The 17380-nt window shown below is 51.8% G+C and overlaps 1 protein-coding gene across 3 annotated transcripts in view; it reads left to right on the top strand.

Moving 5' to 3' along the window:
• ESRRB (estrogen related receptor beta) overlaps window positions 1-17380 on the top strand; it is a 162130-nt gene that overhangs the window by 105229 nt on the left and 39521 nt on the right. For all 3 annotated transcript variants that reach the window (XM_037031178.1, XM_037031177.1, XM_037031176.1), the window contains one exon: window positions 5598-6007. In XM_037031178.1, the coding sequence (XP_036887073.1) occupies window positions 5598-6007 (410 nt within the window). The remainder of the gene's footprint in view (window positions 1-5597; window positions 6008-17380) is intronic.

Here is a 17380-nt window from a genome sequence, read left to right as displayed (position 1 = left end):
TTCACCCTCCCCTCCTCCCTTCCTTCCCTCCCTCCCTCCCTTCCCTCCCTCCCTTCCTTCCCTCCCTCCCTCCCTTCCCTCCCTTCCCTTCCTTCCCTCCCTCCCTCCCTCCCTTCCCTCCCTTCCACATAATAGGAGCCCATGTATTCATGTCCCAACAGGAATGTTGGGCCTTGACAATTAACTCACATTTAACCACGTGGTCCTCCCCACCCTAACTAACCCCCACCATAGGCTCATTCTGCATTCTTGAATCATATTTTTGTATTTATTGTTGTCCAGTTCCAGTTGTCCCACCTTCCCCCCCTTGCTCACCCCAACCCCGTCACCCCGACTCCCACAGTCAATCCCCCTGCATTGTCTGTGCCCATGAGTCCTCTATTCATGTCCCTTTGCTTGTCCCTTCCACTTCTTTCCCCCGTTATCTGCCCCCACTCTGGTCACTGTCAGTTTGTTCTTTATTTCCAAGTCTGTGGTTCTATTTTGCTTGCTTGTTTGTTTTGTTGATAAGGTTCTACTTATAGGTGAGATCATATGGTATTTGTCTCTCACCGCCTGGCTTATATCACTTAGCATAATGCTCTCCAGTTCCATCCCTGCTGTCACAAAGGGTAGGAGCTTCTTCTTTCTTTCTGCTGCATAATATTCCATTTATAAACGTACCATAGTTTTTTCAGATATCCCACGCAGCAATATTTTCACTGATGCATCCCCTAGGGCAGGGGTTATAAAGGAAAGAATAGACAAATGGGATCCTATTAGACTAAAAAGCTTCTGCACGGCTAAAGAAAACATCGACAAAATGGAAAGGGAGTCAACCCTATGGGAAAACATATTTGCCAATGGCACCTCAGACAGAGTTTGAGCTCCAAAATATAGAAAGAACTCACACAACTCCACACCAGGAAGACAAACAATCCAATTTAAAAATGGGCAAAGCACCTGAATAGACACTTCTCCAAGGAGGACACACAGGGGGCACATAGACACATGAAGAAATGCTGAGCACCACTCGCCATCAGAGAGATGCAAATTGAATAATATTTTTAAAGGAAGTTCAGCTGTGTTCCTTCCAGGTGCCTGAGAGGCTGATACCTAACCAAGCCTGGCTGCAGGGCCTGAGGGCCGGCTGCCTTGACTAGATTAAGCGGCCCTGCTTAGCAAACCAATTACAGAAATGCACATAAGAGTCTCTCAAGTCTTCGGAAGCCATTTTTCTTCTGCAGAATGATGCCCCTTTCAGGCTTATTTTATCCTCTTAATTTGCCTAACCAACCGCTTTCCCTCCTAATACATGGCAAGTTCAATGTGCAATGAGCTCTTCTAGATCTGGGGACTTGGTGAGGAAAGAGCTTTGCTGGGCTTAACCGCAGGCCTCCAGCTGCTGGGTTTTCTAGAAGGGGTTTCCTGGGAGACCACAACAGCAGCTGGCATCCTCTGAGTGATCGCTGTGTTAGTTATCTCATGCTCACTCAGAACAACCCCATGAATGAGAGCCGTGGTGGAGCCCATTTATAGACAAGGTCCCTGAGGCCCAGAGAGGGTGACCTATTGACTCACGGTGAACAGCTGCCGCATGATGGAACTGGCACATCTGGTGCCAGAGTGCAGGCTCATAACTGGGAGGGGCTCGGCTGCCTGTTTCCGCCCTGAGAGGCGTGGTCCTGGCACTGAGCCAAAGGAGGGCTGAGGGCAGCCCCTCCGCATGTGACCCGGATCTCTGCTTGTGGGGGGGTAGACACTGCCCTGCAGAGGAGAGCAAGCCAGGCACTGGCTAATCAGGCCAGGCTATCCCTCTTCTCTCCAGGAGTTTGCCTCATGAGGGCCATAGATGCCTGGGATGATGGCTCAAAAGTATATGATTGTTTCTTGGTGGTGACCTCTAGAGGTCCACGGAAGAACTTCTCAACTGCTGGGTTTCACTGAGAACTTCCAAGATTCTCCTGGTCTCCATGTTAAGAAAATCTGCAGCCCATCGTGCTGTACTGCAGAGGTAGAGAGCCCCTGAATCAGCTCAGGCGCCCCTGGAGCTCAGGCCGCCCTGGGGTACAGGGCCCCACCCTGGTCACTGGGAGGGCCAGGGGCAGCACTGGGTGGGGGTGGAGGGAGGCCTTGTTTAATCAGATGGTGGCCAATCGAGGCCAAGGCAGCTCTGGCTCTGCTCCTGTTCTGGATGGATCACCAGAAAAATGATGCCTTGAGGGACTTCGACCACTGAGCCCCACTCTTTCAAAGGCTGCTTAGACGCAGCATCTGGCCCCTCTGAGGAGAGTCAATAGTCATCGACCCAGCTGGGAACTGCGCCCTGGCCCACTGCAGATGACAGGCTCAACATGGCTCCCTCCTCCCCAGAGCACAGCGTCAGCCACCTCCCCCGACTCCGAGCTGCACTCCCTCCTCGAACCTGCTCAGCCACCCCCTCCTGGACCTGCCACCAACACTTCATGCCCCTGCCCCGCACTCTTCCCCTGTCCCCACTCTTCCATCCTGGAAACCACCACGCTCTAGGTCTCGGTTTCTCTCACTTCCTCCCTTTCTGACATCACGCCTCTCTGTCCTGAAATTGCACCATTTGTTTCCCAAGCCCTCAATTCCTGTACCCCTTGTCCACCCTCCTCCCTCATGCATCTAAGTCAGTGGTTTTCAGCTTGGGGTGATTTTGTACCCTCCACCCCCAGAATATTTGGCAACATCTGGAGAAGGTTTCAGTCATCACATCTGCATGAATGAAGCCAGACCAGCGGGGCGCACCAGGGGACCCCTGTCAGTGTTGCATCCCCCTGACCCTTTCTGGACCTCTGCACGCCTGTGTTTGTTAGCGTCTGACTTTCCTTGAGGGCTTCCGAGATCTCGGGCGTGCCCAGCATGTTCCCCTGATCTGTCTAGCTCTTAGAACCATAGTCGGTGTCTAAAATACAGGTTGACTATCCCTGGGAAAGATGTTTTAGTGGGGCCAAACTAATGATCGTGGATAACAGAGAACTGCAAGAAGGAAATCATTAGAATTGCCCCCACCCTCAGCTGGAACTCAGGCATCCAACTGCTCCTTGCTTCCTTCTCAGCCCCAGGGTCTCTGACCTGGGCCTGGGGGCGAGGTGTGGAGTGGGCTTGTGCTGGCTGCCCAGCCCACTGCAGGAAGTTTTGTGCCCTTCTGAACCCAGAAAGAGAGCGGCAGAAGGGGAAACCAAAGGCTTAGGGGGCCCCCACCCTGGTGTCCTTTGGGGCTATCTGAGCCGTGAAGCTGGGGGAAGACAGTGGGGACACTTCTGGCCTGCTATTCACGGGGAATGGCTGCAGGGCTCTCCCTCTTCTTCCTTCAGGACGCACGTTTCTCGTACATCCAAGGGACCCATCTGAAGCAGCGGCAGGTAATTCCTGCTCACTGGGTAGTAGCTGCTCTAATTACTGTTTATGTCAAGTGTATCTCCCGGGCAGAGGGGTGAGGACAGAGGGCTGGGCTGGGAGCTGTCTCACCCTGCAAGGTTTGTCACGGTGGGCCTGGGATGTTCCTGCGAACTGCAGGGTCTGCAGCAGGGGGCAGGAGGGGGTTACCCGTGAAAGAGCACCTGGCCAGCCCTCCCTGCCTGCCCGCCCCATACAAGGGCGCCGTGGGGAGGGACCCAAAGGTGCACTTGTGTTTGCTCCAGCGGAGTTTTGCCTGCGTTACGTACCCTGCCAGGCTGACGGTGTTTCCTGAGAACAAATCGGGACCCACTGGTGGATTCAGGGGAAGCAGGTGGCTGTGGGGAGCCCAGGGAGATGACAGGTCACCAGCCAGTCATGTAAAAAGACTCAGGAGACCCTCAACTGGGCCAATGTGAGCAAAACCTGGGGCTTGCAGGAAAGGTGTCTCCCAGCACTTGAGGACTCAGAATGCTCAATTTGGAACACGGGGAACCTGGGAGCCTCTATCTCCCACATTCCAGCAAGCACCACATTCCAGTAAATAATAAACTTCTTGAGAGTAGTTTCTTTTAACTATCTGTATCTTTTATCTTGCAGTCCGCAGTGCCCAGTTTCTGATTAGAACTGTCCCTAGGGCAGTGATTCCCTATTTCCAGGCATCTTCAAGTGCAGGTGAATGGGACAGCCCCTTGGGGGCACATTGACTGTGAACTCAGTGCTGGGACCAGGGACAGTGAAGGCCCCTCCCCATCACAAGGTTGCATTTGGCTACATGGGTGTGTGGCCAAGGTTGTGTGGTGGGGGCAGGCTTTGGTGGGGGCGGGGGTGAGGAGGCAGCCCCTTCCCAAGGTGGTACCCAGCCCTTCCCTCAGTAGGCTGCTCAGAACACAGGGGCTCCCTCCGAGAGACACAAGCAGGACTGTGGCTGCTTCGCCATGGGAGCCCCTAGCAGTGAGACCCTCCTTCTCAGCCAGGAGCCCTCTTGCCACTCATGGGCTGCACCTTGGACCTCTCCAGTTCTTTTCTGCCTCCAAGACCTTCCCTCTTTCCTTTCACCTGCTCCCCAGGAGCAAGCCTTGGCCTCCTCTTTGCCTCCATATGGCCAGGCCAGACCAGGGACTAATGGGCCCTGACCAGCCTCCTGACTCCAAGCCCCTGCTGGCCCCAGAGGGCTGGAGCTGGGCAGCAGCTGGGCTTCCCTAACCATGCACCTCTTCTCCCTGCTGTGAGCTTTTCCAGCCCATTCCAGAGAGGCCCTTCCCCTCACCTGGGGAGCTGGGACTGGGAGGGTTGCACCCTGCCGCCCACCTACCCACCAGGGTTCTAATAGGAGGGCCTCTCCTTACAGGGAAACGATGCAATGCTTCTCAGTGACTCTGTCACGTTGATGACGCTCCGGTCAGGTGATCTGCCAGGAAGGTTGAAATTTAAGGTTAACAGAAACAGCTGAGGAAGTGAGAAATAGGGGTTGGAAGGCTTCCTCCTGCTGTCTCTCAGAGGGGATGAGCTGGGCGGAAGGCTGCCGGCTCAGAGGCCTGGAAGGGAAGTGGGAGAGGGGGCCTGTGGCCACCCTCCAGAAGTGCCCTGGGCCAGTGGCAAAGCCCAGAGGGCAGCCAGTTTAGCTGGGACCTTCTCCACAAGCCCTGCTTCTTGCCCTGGCCAGCTCCTTTGGCATCTCTGGCTCCAATCTCAGTGATGGCAGTGCGGGGAGGAGAAAGCTCCAAGCTCCAAGGCCCAGAGGGATTGGGCAAAATTGGTTTACCAGCTCATTGTCCTGAGAGTGTGCGGTCCAGGCCCTGGCATGTTGGGACTTTTTCAAGTGTAGCCACCATGGTTTTTATTCTTGTGCGGGAAGCTTGGCCAAATATTTTGGCCACATTGCTTACTACCACTTTTTGTCACCCTCAGGTCAGTAATTTGCAAAGGGCAAGTTGCCTAGTCTGAAGTTTATTGGTCAAACAGTTTTTCTTTGAAAGACTCAGAAGGTGCTGGGAGGGGAGGGGTGTAAAGCCAGAAACTTGCTGGAGGTTGTGCCCAATTGCTAGTCTCTGCTGAATTGTATCTCGGGATACAATTAGCTTAGAGCCCCTCCCCACCGCTCCACCCACTGGTGCCCCAGGCCGGGGCTAATTCCTGGCGACCGTCACACCTCAGTCTCCTCAGACCTGACTTCACTCGCTCTGTGTCTGCAGGCTGCTGAACAGAATGTCCGCAGACGACCGGCATCTGACCTCCAGCTGCGGCTCCTTCATCAAGACGGAGCCGTCCAGCCCGTGCTCGGGCATTGACGCCCTCAGCCACCACAGCCCCAGTAGCTCTTCGGACACCAGCGGCGCCTTTGGCCTGGCCCTGGGCACCCACGCCAATGGTCTGGACTCGCCACCCATGTTTGCAGGCGCTGGGCTGGGAAGTACCCCGTGTCGCAAGAGCTACGAGGACTGTGCGGGTGGCATCATGGAGGACTCGGCCATCAAGTGCGAGTACATGCTGAATGCCATCCCCAAGCGCCTGTGCCTGGTGTGTGGGGACATTGCCTCTGGCTACCACTATGGCGTGGCCTCCTGCGAGGCCTGCAAGGCCTTCTTCAAGAGGACCATCCAAGGTATGTGGCAGCGCAGCCGGGCCCTGGACGGGTGTGGGAGGGGGTGCCCAGGCCTGCGGCCCAACATGCGGCCACGTGACCCCCCAAGCTGCCAGGTCAGGCCTGGGCGCTGGGAGGAGCAGAGATTCAGGGGCCCCCTTTTCTGTCTCACAGATTGCCTCATCACAGCTGCACCCCTCACTGGGATGGGGGATCCTGTCAAATGTGTGCCCCTCAGAAAGCTGATTTGGGGCGGAAATAGCATTTTTTTTGTCCTGCAATTGCAAACCTCTCGAACTATAAAGGGCCTCCCTCCCCCTGCCTCCCTTATTACACAAGTGAAACATGACTTTTCCATGTGGGCTCAGGCTGGCTGAGTAAGGAGACGTTCCCTGGACCACTCACCCCATCCAGGTCCCAGTGTGGCCTGTTTTCCAGGGTTTTTCTGATGCATCTGCATGTCAGCTGAGTCATGTCTCAGTGGCTGTGGGGTGGCTGCCTCTTTCAATGGGTAATGGAGCGAATCATTCTGATGAAGGTGTGCCAGTGCCCTGATGGATCCCCTCTGGAAAGCGACCTCTAGTTACACTTGGTATGATGATGGGCTGTTATGAAGTTCAAGGCCCAGGCCCAGGCCAGAGAGATGGCTGGGCCTGCGGAGCTGAGCTTCCTCCTGCAGCAGCAGGCGTGGGTAGAATGCTGGCAGCACCCATTCAGCCAAGCATCTGCTGAGCACTGTTCCAGGTGCTGGCAACAGAGGGGACAAAGGGCCCTGCTCCTGCAGATCCCTGAGATGGGCAGGGCCCCTGGGGAAGACACTGCAAACCAGCCTGGGGAAAACCCAGGGGCACCTGTCCTGCCCCTGGCCTGGATGCCTCAACCAGGACTTGCCTGCCTGTCCCCAGGCAGTCCTCCCCCGACTTCCCTTTTGGAAGAGGCAGGTGGAGCTTCCCCGGGATAATTCTCAGGGCATTCATTCCACAAATACTGATTTGCTGAGATCTCTTCAGATGACTAGTTATTTGTTAAACCCATTGCAGGTGTTAAGATGGCTCATGTTTCCAATTCTGCATATCAGTTGCAATTGTGTGGCACAGCGGCTGGCCCCCGGGCTCCTGGGTCAGACAGCTCCACTCCTTACCTTACAGTCAAATGCCGTGGGTGGGCCTGTCTCTCTCTCACCTACAGTGAGAGGACACGTCCCTGCCTCACAGGGAGTGGTAGAAGAGGGTTGGGTTAATATGTATTGAGCATTTAGACTACACAGTGGCACCTAGTGAGTACAAAGCAAGTGTTTGTAATAATTATTTTCACTCTTATAATGTCACTTAAGACATTGCTAAGACAATGGATATACCATTTGTGTTATCTTACAGAGCAAGCTTTTATAGTTGCATATATTTAAATAAAACTATAATTATTTTGACTTAACAGGATTTAAATTATTTTAGCTATTGCAGTTATAGATAGTATTTTGCTTTAAAAAGGAACTCTTTTTAAAAAGTAAACATAGCAAAAATTCAAACAGATCAAAAGAGCAAAGCAGTATAAAGTAAGTTTTGTGAAAACCCCTGACTCCAGTTCCCTGAACCTTCCCCAGATGGAGCCACGGTAACGATTTCTTTCAGCGAATAGGAACCAAGCACTTTTGCACCAGGCACCGCTCTAGCCTCCAGCTCAGTGAGCGAATGCATCTGGTCCTGCCGGCTTTGTACCCAAGTCTGGGGAGAGGCTCTGGCATCTCTAGATTTGGAAAGCATTGCGCGGTGGTTCTGGCTCCTGCCTCAGCCAGCATTGAAAACCTCCAGTCTGATTTCTAATCAATATCGTGAGATATTGGACAAGTAGACATGAGATGTTTAAACCAATGTAAGTTACTGAAATAGCGCATTTTTTTCTTCACAAACTGGGAAGTGATCTTGGTAGGATTGACTCTGAGGTCAGTTTTGAAAAGTTGCTTTTTAGGACACAGTTACTTTTTCTCTTCCCTATCATTTCTTAAATGAGCCAGACAGTTCTGGATCACCTGTTCTGGATCACCTGTTCTGGATCACCTGTTCTGGATCACCTGTTCTGGAGGCAGCTGCAGAGACCCCACTTACACTCTCAGCAGAGGACTGGTGCAGAGAACATCCTTAGCAAATCAGGAGGAGGAATTGTAAATAGTCTTAATTATTTGCTTCTACGAATAGGATAACAATCTCTTCCTAGAAGTCAAACGACAAACAGCAGCATTTTAGCGCAGTCAAAACCAAACTTTTCTCTCCTCTTTCTCACAAGGAGAGTTTCGCGTTTCTATCTAGAATAGGGAAAAGTAAACTGGGCTTGTTTTATTAACTCTTTGGTTTTGTTCTGACAAAGATCCTAATTCTGTTGTGTCTGAATGTAATCACTGTAGAAAAATTGGAAAAAATAAGTAAAGTATAGAAGAGGGGGGAGAAGTGGCCCAGAGCCAAGCTGCGAACTGAGTGAGCATTTACGGGGCCGCTGCTCTGAGTGAGGGGCTGCAGGGGAAGCTAGAGAGGGGTGGGGCTGCCCTCCGGGAGCTTAGGGCACCCCAGTCGCAGGCGTAGCCTTGGGCAGCTTCCTAAGCACCTACCCAATCAAGAAGGATATTTTCAAAAGTTCAACAACTTTCCCTGAGAGCCTTTCGTCATGGAATGAACCATTCACAAATAAGTGAAGGGTCGCTGGGAGAGCTCTGCAAATCACGCTTGCTCACACCCCGCCTCCCTCCTTCAGTCAGGTTCGCCTGCTCAACTCAGCCACTGCGCCGATAGGGAAAGAAGCTTTGCAGAACGAGGTGGTTACGACAGATATAGGGGGAGAGGCTGCGGTCATTCCTTCCCTACAAATACTGAGCACTGACTGTGTGCTTGGCTGTGCTGGGGGTGGCTGGAAGGGTAGGAGAGGTGGGGACAGGAGAGCCTGCAGGTTGGCCACCTGCTGTTGTAAATCAAGTTTATTGGACACGCCCATTGGTTTTCATATAGTCAATGGCTGCTTTGATGATCCAGTAGCAGCACCGAGTAGTTGCGGCATAGAGCTCCTGGCCACAAAGCCCAATACATTCACTGTCTGGCCCCTTACAGAAAAAAGTGGGCGCGCCCTTGCACTACAGCATCACACCAGGTTGGTGCGGTGCTCCTGCCTGTTAAGTGTTCGTGGCAACTTTTGCTGGATTCTTTGCTATGGAGAGGAGTTCCTTGTGGCTGCTGGGGGTTGCGGTGACAGTCCCCTACAGTAGACCAGCTCAGACACCTTCCTGAGCTCCAAAGGAGCTAACCCTCTCCCTGATCCAATTTACTACCATATCTAAAGGGGAAATGTGCTCAGCAAAAGCATTAATCTGCCCTGGGGGCATCGAATAGGAGGAGGGCCTTGACTAAGGCACAACCTCCAGGAAAGGGAGTTGGCCTGGGACAGCCAGAGGTGATCTAGTTCTCCCGTAGGTCTTCTGCTTGCAGTGAACTGGGTTAGGCTGGTCAGTGTCTCCCTGTACTTGAGGGTGTGGACCTCTCTGGGCTTCTACATCAACTTTCTCCATTAAAGCAGTGTGAGCCTGTCCCTAGGAGATGGAGTCCCTTTCTGTGGCTTATGGATCCTACGGCTGAATGTGAGGTTCTGGACCCTGTCACTGACTCCCGAAGTAGAACAGCACTGAGGAGAACTTTGGGGGAGCCACCCCGGGGCCTTCTCCAAGCCCTATTCCTTGGTGTGGTCCTCTCTCATTCTTAGCATTGACCCTGCCAACCGTTCCATTGAGAAACTGGAAACTTCAGACGAGAACTTTCTCAGCTTGGTGCCACCAAAACAACACACTCTCTCCCACATCTGCAGTGTCTGCCACTCACTAATCATATAGTTATTTATAGCCACACAGTCTCTGATGGAAGGTGTCTCCTCCCTCAGGCCCAGTGCCCCCAGGCTTTGAACCTGTTTCCTCTCTGCTTCCCAGGGACCCTCCTACCTATTATCTCCTTTTTTCAAATCTTCTCACTCTCTACAGTCTCCTTCTCCCTTTCAGCATTTAAATACTTATCTCCAGTTAAGAAAGAAAGAAATCTCCCCTCACACTTCAGCTTTTAGTATTCACCTTCTCTTCCTCCTCCCAGTCCTTAACTCACCTTCTAAGTCTCTCCTTATCTGTTTAAAATTTCCTCCTGCCCATGCCTTCAACTACCCCTGGAATCAGGACAAGAGTCCCGGCTCCACAGCTCTTGCCCTCACCTTCTCCCTGAGTTCCAGCTCCTTTAACATCCAAAGAACATTTCCACGCAGGTGTCTCAGGAGCGCCCCAAAGGCAACAAGTGCTAACCAGCGAATGTTTCTCCTTGCACTCCCAATTCAGTCCCGATCACTCCTCCAGCATTTAAGCCAGAAATGGGTCTTTTCTCTAACTTTGCTTCCTGCCCTTCGTGCCCCCTCCATTTCGACCCAACAGTTTCTCTCCATCCCTCTGGGCTCAGCTGCCAGGGCCACCCCTTCCCAGTCTGTTGCCTTCAGTATTTACCAGAGAGACCATTCTGAATGCAGGTACGCCCATGTCACTCTTCTGTCTTCTTGTGGGCGGAATCAAAGCTCCCACACGTGGTTGACGATGTCCTTCACGGCCGCCCCACGATGACCTTGTGGCCTCATCTGGTGCCCTCTCCCTTGCAGGTTGAAGGTTGGCCTGTCCACTATGTTTTCTAGTTCCCAGAACTCATTCCACGCTTTCAATCTCTGACTTTTCATAGAGTCTTCTAGTCTTCTCTTCGCTCTCCATCCCAGCCTCCAGTCCCAACTTTTGTCCATTAGATAGTAAATTAGCTGGCATTTCCTCCAGGGCGCCTTCTTGGACTTCCTCTTCTCATTTGCCATGTGATGTGCAGTGCCCCTACTGAGTGCTCCTGTAAATCTCGCAGCACACCAGCAGGACTGGCCACACTGTGTGGTTATTGCAATTGCTTGTGCAATTCCCCAGGAAGGCTGTAAGTGCTTAGGGAACAGCATTCCACATGCCGTGGTTTTTCACTGCACCCCACGTGCACTCACAGAATTACCTGACACGTGGGAAATTCTCAAGGTATCTGAATGGAAGGTGATCCCCACGGTGATCCCCAGTGAGGACAAACCAAAGGTTTGTATATATAAACTTGTAGGGATCTAAATAAAATAGTCCAATGTTGACTTATGACAACATGTTAATTTTTGTTACATTACATTTTGAGTCGTCGTATTGTGCAAACCCATGTATTTTTTGAAGGTCTTTTGCTACTCACACTTCGCAAAACAAGGCTTAGCGCTCTCCCTGTGAACCTTTGGAAATGGTGTCTGTGCCTGCCCCTAGGCTGCTTTTTGGGTCACTTCACTCAGGACTTTAGAGGGCACTCCCTTCACTTTCATTTCCGTTACTTGAGAATTTATGAGCATGTTTGGGCTTCTATCCCTAACAATTCTACATTGAGCCTTAAGTACAGCGTCTAGACCATCAGAGCAGTTCTGTTCATTTGTACCAGCTTGCAGTCCGGGTGTCCGCAGCATGTCCGGTCTGGACTGCTCCTGACACCGGATGTTCGTCATTGTGAGGTCCTATTCTCAGGAACAGCTGAATTTCTGTAAAATTTCTTGACTCCCTTTGTCAATTCACTCAGGTGACTCGCGTCGATTCCCGTCTTCTCAAATGGCAGTTGTTCAATGTAGAGTGATTGACACAGCACCTGTAATATGAGTGATGCTTCCTAAAGATTCAAATACCCAGCAACTTTTTCTTCTACAGAACAGCATCTGGGGAGAGCTCCTGCCTGACGTGTGAGCTTATGAAGCAGTGGTTCAGTCCCAGCCACTGTCCCGGGGGCTGAAATGGAGCAATGGCCCTCCCTTGGTGGCCTTGTCTTCTATCGAGGAAGACAGACAAGAAATATGATAATAAATAAAAAAGCACAATGACAGACTGAGGCTAGCATTGCGAGGGAGAAAAGCAGACTGACAGAGGGGACCGCACACAGATGGTGGGTGAGGGCAGGCTGTGCTGAGAAGGTGGCTTGCGAGGTAAGGGGAAGTACGTGAAAGCCTCCTGGGACCAGCGCTTCAGGCAGAAGAAAGAGCCCTGTGTTTCGGAACCAGAGGGAAGGCCAGTGTGTGAGTGAGGGCAGAGAAGAAGGAGACGGTCAGGAGGGGTTGGCGACGTCTTGGGGCCATGGTGAGTGCCACACTTGGATTTGCTTCCAGGTGGAACAAAAGCTACTAATGAATAAATGAACACGTGATGCATGGCCCCAGGGGCTATGCAGAGGGTAAAGCCACCCTGGACCCCTCCTTAAGTTCCCAGGGCATATGGCCAACTTGTCAGGCCACTGGGAGGCCCCTTGAGCATCCCCTGGGTCTGTGATTTAAGACGAGGAAGAGCAAGTGAGCAAGAGGCCCTGGCATAATGCTCCCTCTGTTCACTCGGGGCCCAGAGGCGGCTCAGAAGGAAGCTCCCCGCAGACAGGGGCAGTGGCATGATTGATGGGTTATTCTGCCTTGGACCACCTCCAGGCCTTTTGTCCTGGAGAATAAGGCTGGAGGATCCCAGGGGACACAAGACAACAGGGGTGCAGAGACAAAGCCAGGAGTGCAACGCCGCATGCCAGCCGGTTGACCTTGGGCAGGGATGCAGGTCCTCTGGCCTCAGTTTCCTCATCCGTACAAGAGTCAACAAGCCCACAAATGGGTTGCTGCCTGGAGGGCACTGAAGGGATGAGAGGGAGACAAGTCACGATCTCTCTCTTCAGAGGCACAGCTGGTGAGTAAGTCAGGTGAGAGCCAGCAGTCAGACAGGCAGGGAGGACTCCCCAGAGGACAGGCGTGTGAGCAGGAGTGAAGGGTGAGCGTGGGTGGCAGGAAGCACAGCATGTGGCGAGAGCAGGGCCTGGAGGAGACGAATGTGTTCTGCTGAGGCAAGTGGGGGCTCAGTGGCAGACGGTGGGCTGGATGTCAAAGGGCCTCCCGTGTGAGGGCTGCTTCACCTGGTCCGGACTCCCAGCTTCCCAATTAGCTGTGCCAACCTGGGCGAGTTCCTTAGTTTCTCTGGGCCTTAATTTCCTTGTCAAGAATGGGACTAATGGGGCTAGTGAAAAGTACCTGCTCCCAGAGTGTTATGGCAGAAATTAAATGAGACGTGCTTGTAACGTGTCTAGCTTATTGCCTGGCATATGATAACCATAAAATGAATAGTAATTGTTTTTGTTTTTTAATGCTCACCATCAGGAAGCCACGGAAGGTTTTTGAGCTGGGAATGAGCCAAATCGCCTTCAAGCTAGATGATTCTGGGAATGATAGGGACGATGGTCTGGGTTTGGCAGAGTCCAGGGGCGGGCAGACCAGCTGGGAGGTGATTTTAACAGTCTAGGGAGGGGAGCTAGTTAGAGGCCTCCAAACCAGGACAGCCTGACCAGTTCAAGGGCAGGCTGGGCTTGAGAAACCTTTGAAAGGGGGAGTCAGGGTAGAAAGAACAGTGACTGGACATGAGACGGGCTCTTGTTGTAGATTACTGATTCCAGAGATAGTGAGGCTGTTAGGGAAAAGAAACCCAGAAAGAAGGATTTTCCTGGTGGAAGGGGGGCAGGCAGTGAGGAAGGGGTTGGGATAATGGGTAAAGTTTGATACAGGTTGAGTTTGATCAGTTCACAGGACCTACCCCAGAGACTTGGAAGTTGGGGCTTGGGGGCCAAGAGCAGAATCTGAGTGGGGTTTGGGGTCTAATGAGATCTTTTAGGGTTGTGGTTCTCAGAGCGTGGTCCCCAGGAAGCCTTCCATGGCTTCCTGATGGTGAGCATTAAAAAACAAAAACAATTACTATTCATTTTATGGTTATCATATGCCAGGCAATAAGCTAGACATGTTACAAGTACGTCTCATTTAATTTCTGCCATAACATTCTGGGAGCAGGTACTTTTCACTAGCCCCATTAGTCCCATTCTTGACAAGGAAATTAAGGCTTCACTTGGGACCTCGTGAGAAATGCACATTTCTGGCCCCACCCCAGACCTGCTGTATCTGAGAGGCTGTGGGGCAGGCCCAGTGACCTGATTTAACACCAGCTCCTGGAAAGCCTGTTCCTGGGGAAACAGTTCCGGAGCAGAGGGGAAAGGAAGGGAGTGGGAAACAAGAGCTTTGGAGGAGACCGAGAAGTACCAGAATACATCGGTTTCAAGAGGCGCACTTTCTCCATGTCCCACCCCTGAGTCAGACTGTGTGCCAGTCTCTGACCACTAGGTGACAGCTGTGTGTGGCTGTCACTGCCCTCACAAGCAGGTTAAAGCTTGCAGAAAGGGGCTAGTGACCTGTAAGGAAACCCTGAGACACAAAGGACCCGCTTAAGAAGCACTGCCCCCTTGTTAGCAGAGAGGAAAATTCTGCAGGAAAACACGCAAACAATGACCCTGGTCAAAAATGATTCCGGGGAATCACACTCTGGGAAGTTGCCCCCCAGTTTTCTCTTTCGTGTGTGCACGAGAATGCTAGTGATCAGATCTGTATCTGAATAAATGCCAAGGAGCTCTTCTGATAAGAAAGAAATGCAAGTGCTAGCGGCCAGGAAGCACAGTCCTACTCAAATGGGCAGCGTTTCCCTTTCTGTCTTGGTGGGACATGAAATAAATAATGCTGCAGTCTCGGCATCCAGAGCACCTGGGATTCAGTGTNAGTTTTCTCTCTCATGTGTGCACGAGAATGCTAGTGATCAGATCTGTATCTGAATAAATGCCAAGGAGCTCTTCTGATAAGAAAGAAATGCAAGTGCTAGCGGCCAGGAAGCACAGTCCTACTCAAATGGGCAGCGTTTCCCTTTCTGTCTTGGTGGGACATGAAATAAATAATGCTGCAGTCTCGGCATCCAGAGCACCTGGGATTCAGTGTGAGGGACCTGGAGACGGTGGGAGATGGTCGGAGATGTTGCAAGTCCCCACAGAGGGAAGAGAGGTGCAGTCTCAGAGGAGCAGGCTCCAAGAGGTGTGAGCCTTGTCTGTGGTTTCAGGAAGGACCCAGATGGGGAGGACCCCGGGGGGGAGAGATTGCATTTGACAATGGAGCGGTTGCTTTTGAACTCTAGGATTCTGGGGGTGGGGATTCTTGCTTTCAGTTCGTTTGGTTTGGTTGACAGGTGTTTTCAGGTTTCAGGCACTGTACTCAAAATACAGAATGGAAAGACCTAACGACCTCTGTCTCCAGTAAGCACACAGTTCAGGAGGGAGGGCAATATGTAGAACCGTGATGTGATTACGTAACAGGAAGCTAGTTGCATTGAGCATGTGCGGGGAGGTAGGGAGATGAGTGATGGATGAGGCCTGTAGGGCAAACCTGAGGACGCATGTGAGCCTACCTGGGGCAGGAGGGAGGAGAGCATCACCAAGAAGACACGGGAGACCCAGGCTCCAAGGATGTAGAAGGTTTGCCAGGAGGAGTTTCAGGTAGAGGGAAGGATGAAGCTGCTTATTCTCCTAGCTTCCAGTGCCTCTGTCAAGAAATTTAGTTCAGCCCTGGCCAGGTGGCTCAGTTGGTTGGAGTGTTGTCTGTACCCCAAAAGGTTGCGGGTTTGATTCCCGGTCAGGGCACATATGTAGGTTGCAGGTTTGATCCCCAATTAGGGCATATATGGGAGGCAACTGATTGATGTTTCTCTCTCACATCGATCTCTCTCTCTTTCCCTCCCTCCCTTCCTCTCTAAAAATGTAGAAAAACATATTAGGTGAGGATTTAAAAAAAAAGATTCACTCAATTGGAAAATGTACGTGGAGGCCTCGCCCCTTTCCATACATGGTTCAAGGTACAGAGAAACTGCAGAGAACAAAGCAGACAGTAGAGATAGATGAAAGAAGTCGGGGGAAGCGCGCTAGGTAGCAATAAAGAGCAGTGCGCATGTGCATGCTGGATGTGTGTGTGTGTGTTCACAGGGGCTGTGGTCTGAGATGCGGTGGCCAACCTTACTCCTGGCCCCTTGCACTTGACTTCTTTTTCACTCCCTCTGCAAGTTCCTAGGGCCTTCTTTCTTGTCCTCATGATTGAAATTTTATGATAAAAATCTCTGTTGTGTGTTTTAGGCCTTTTTATTATTTGTTGTTGATTTCATGTTTTTGTTTTGGTGTGATTGTAGACCTCCAGGTGGTTGGAAGAAACAGTACTGAGAGATCCCATACACGCAGACTCCACCGCTTTCCCCCGCCTCCCCCATCCTGAATAAGGACAGCGTACTGTCCCAGCCAGGACACTGGCATCGACAGGATTCACCGCTTACTCAGAGTCCACCAGCCATGCACGCTCGTGTGTGCGTGTTTCTATGCGGTTTCACCTGAGATTCCTGTGACCACCAACCACCACAGTGTAGACCCACAGCAGGCCCATAACCTTGGCCTCTGGGCACTGTCCTTCAATAGCTACCCCACCGCCCTCTCCCTCTCCCCAACCTGGCAGCTAATTTGTTCTCCACCTCTGTAATTTTGTCCAGGTCTTCATTCATTCTTCTGGGCTCTCAGCAGGCCCCTTGGTCCGGACAGTCATATTCTTTAGGCCTTAGGAAGTTTCATTTCTCCTCCCACAGAGGGAGGAGAAATGAAACTCTCCCTTTGAAATGAAACTCTCCCTTCCTCTCTCCCTTTGTGATAACTTCCTCTCCAGCATTTTCTCTTGTGGAAACTCCTGACGATTGGGCGTGTGGAGCTTCCCGGATCAATCTTCTAGTTCTTACATCTTTTCTAGCCTATTGTCCATCTCTTTGATTTTTGGTCTGTTCTAGAGAAAGGAGCTCCTTAGACAATTCTCCTGACTTTCTTGTGGCTTTCATACTTTTTAATTTCTATGAACCCCATTTTGTACTTTCTTTATTTTGCTCACTGTTCTTGTTTCATGAACCCAGTGTCTTCTCAGGCCAACAGGGTGCTGACTGCTGCTTCTGGGGTGTAACCCTGCTTCCTGGTTTGCCCGGGTTCCCTCCCGCCTGCTTCTCCCCCATTTGTTTTGGTCGGTCTTTCATGTTAAGGCTTTCCATAAATGTACTGGTAATCCTGACGGTCCGAAATGGCAACAGGGGTAAAAACCAGACAAGGAACAGCCCCTTGGCTCATCTTTCTCAGCTGGGCTTTTCTCTGCTGCTGTTTGTCCTCCCAGAGGAGAATCCTACGAACTCCGATCTTCGGGTTGGGGGGAGGTGGAGTGTGCCCCTGGCTGCTGGGATTCTGGGGGTGGGCTCAGGAGTGGGCTGGGCGGTCTCTCTGTTCAGTCTGCAATAGTCAGTCATCCTCTTCTCAGCTTCAACTCCCCGTCTGCCCTCCGCTGGGGTTCCTGAGTCCAGACTTCACTTGCATAAATTCTCCAGGGACTGAGTTGGCTTCTCCAGCACAGGTCATGGGCAGACACTTGGTGGCCACATGGAGT

This window comes from Sturnira hondurensis, unplaced genomic scaffold (assembly GCF_014824575.4).
Source record: "Sturnira hondurensis isolate 20B ecotype Veracruz unplaced genomic scaffold, ASM1482457v3 Scaffold0021143, whole genome shotgun sequence".
Taxonomy (NCBI): Eukaryota; Metazoa; Chordata; class Mammalia; order Chiroptera; family Phyllostomidae; genus Sturnira; species Sturnira hondurensis.
The sequence above is the reverse complement of the archived record's forward strand: the minus strand, read 5'-3'. Positions and strand labels throughout refer to the sequence as shown.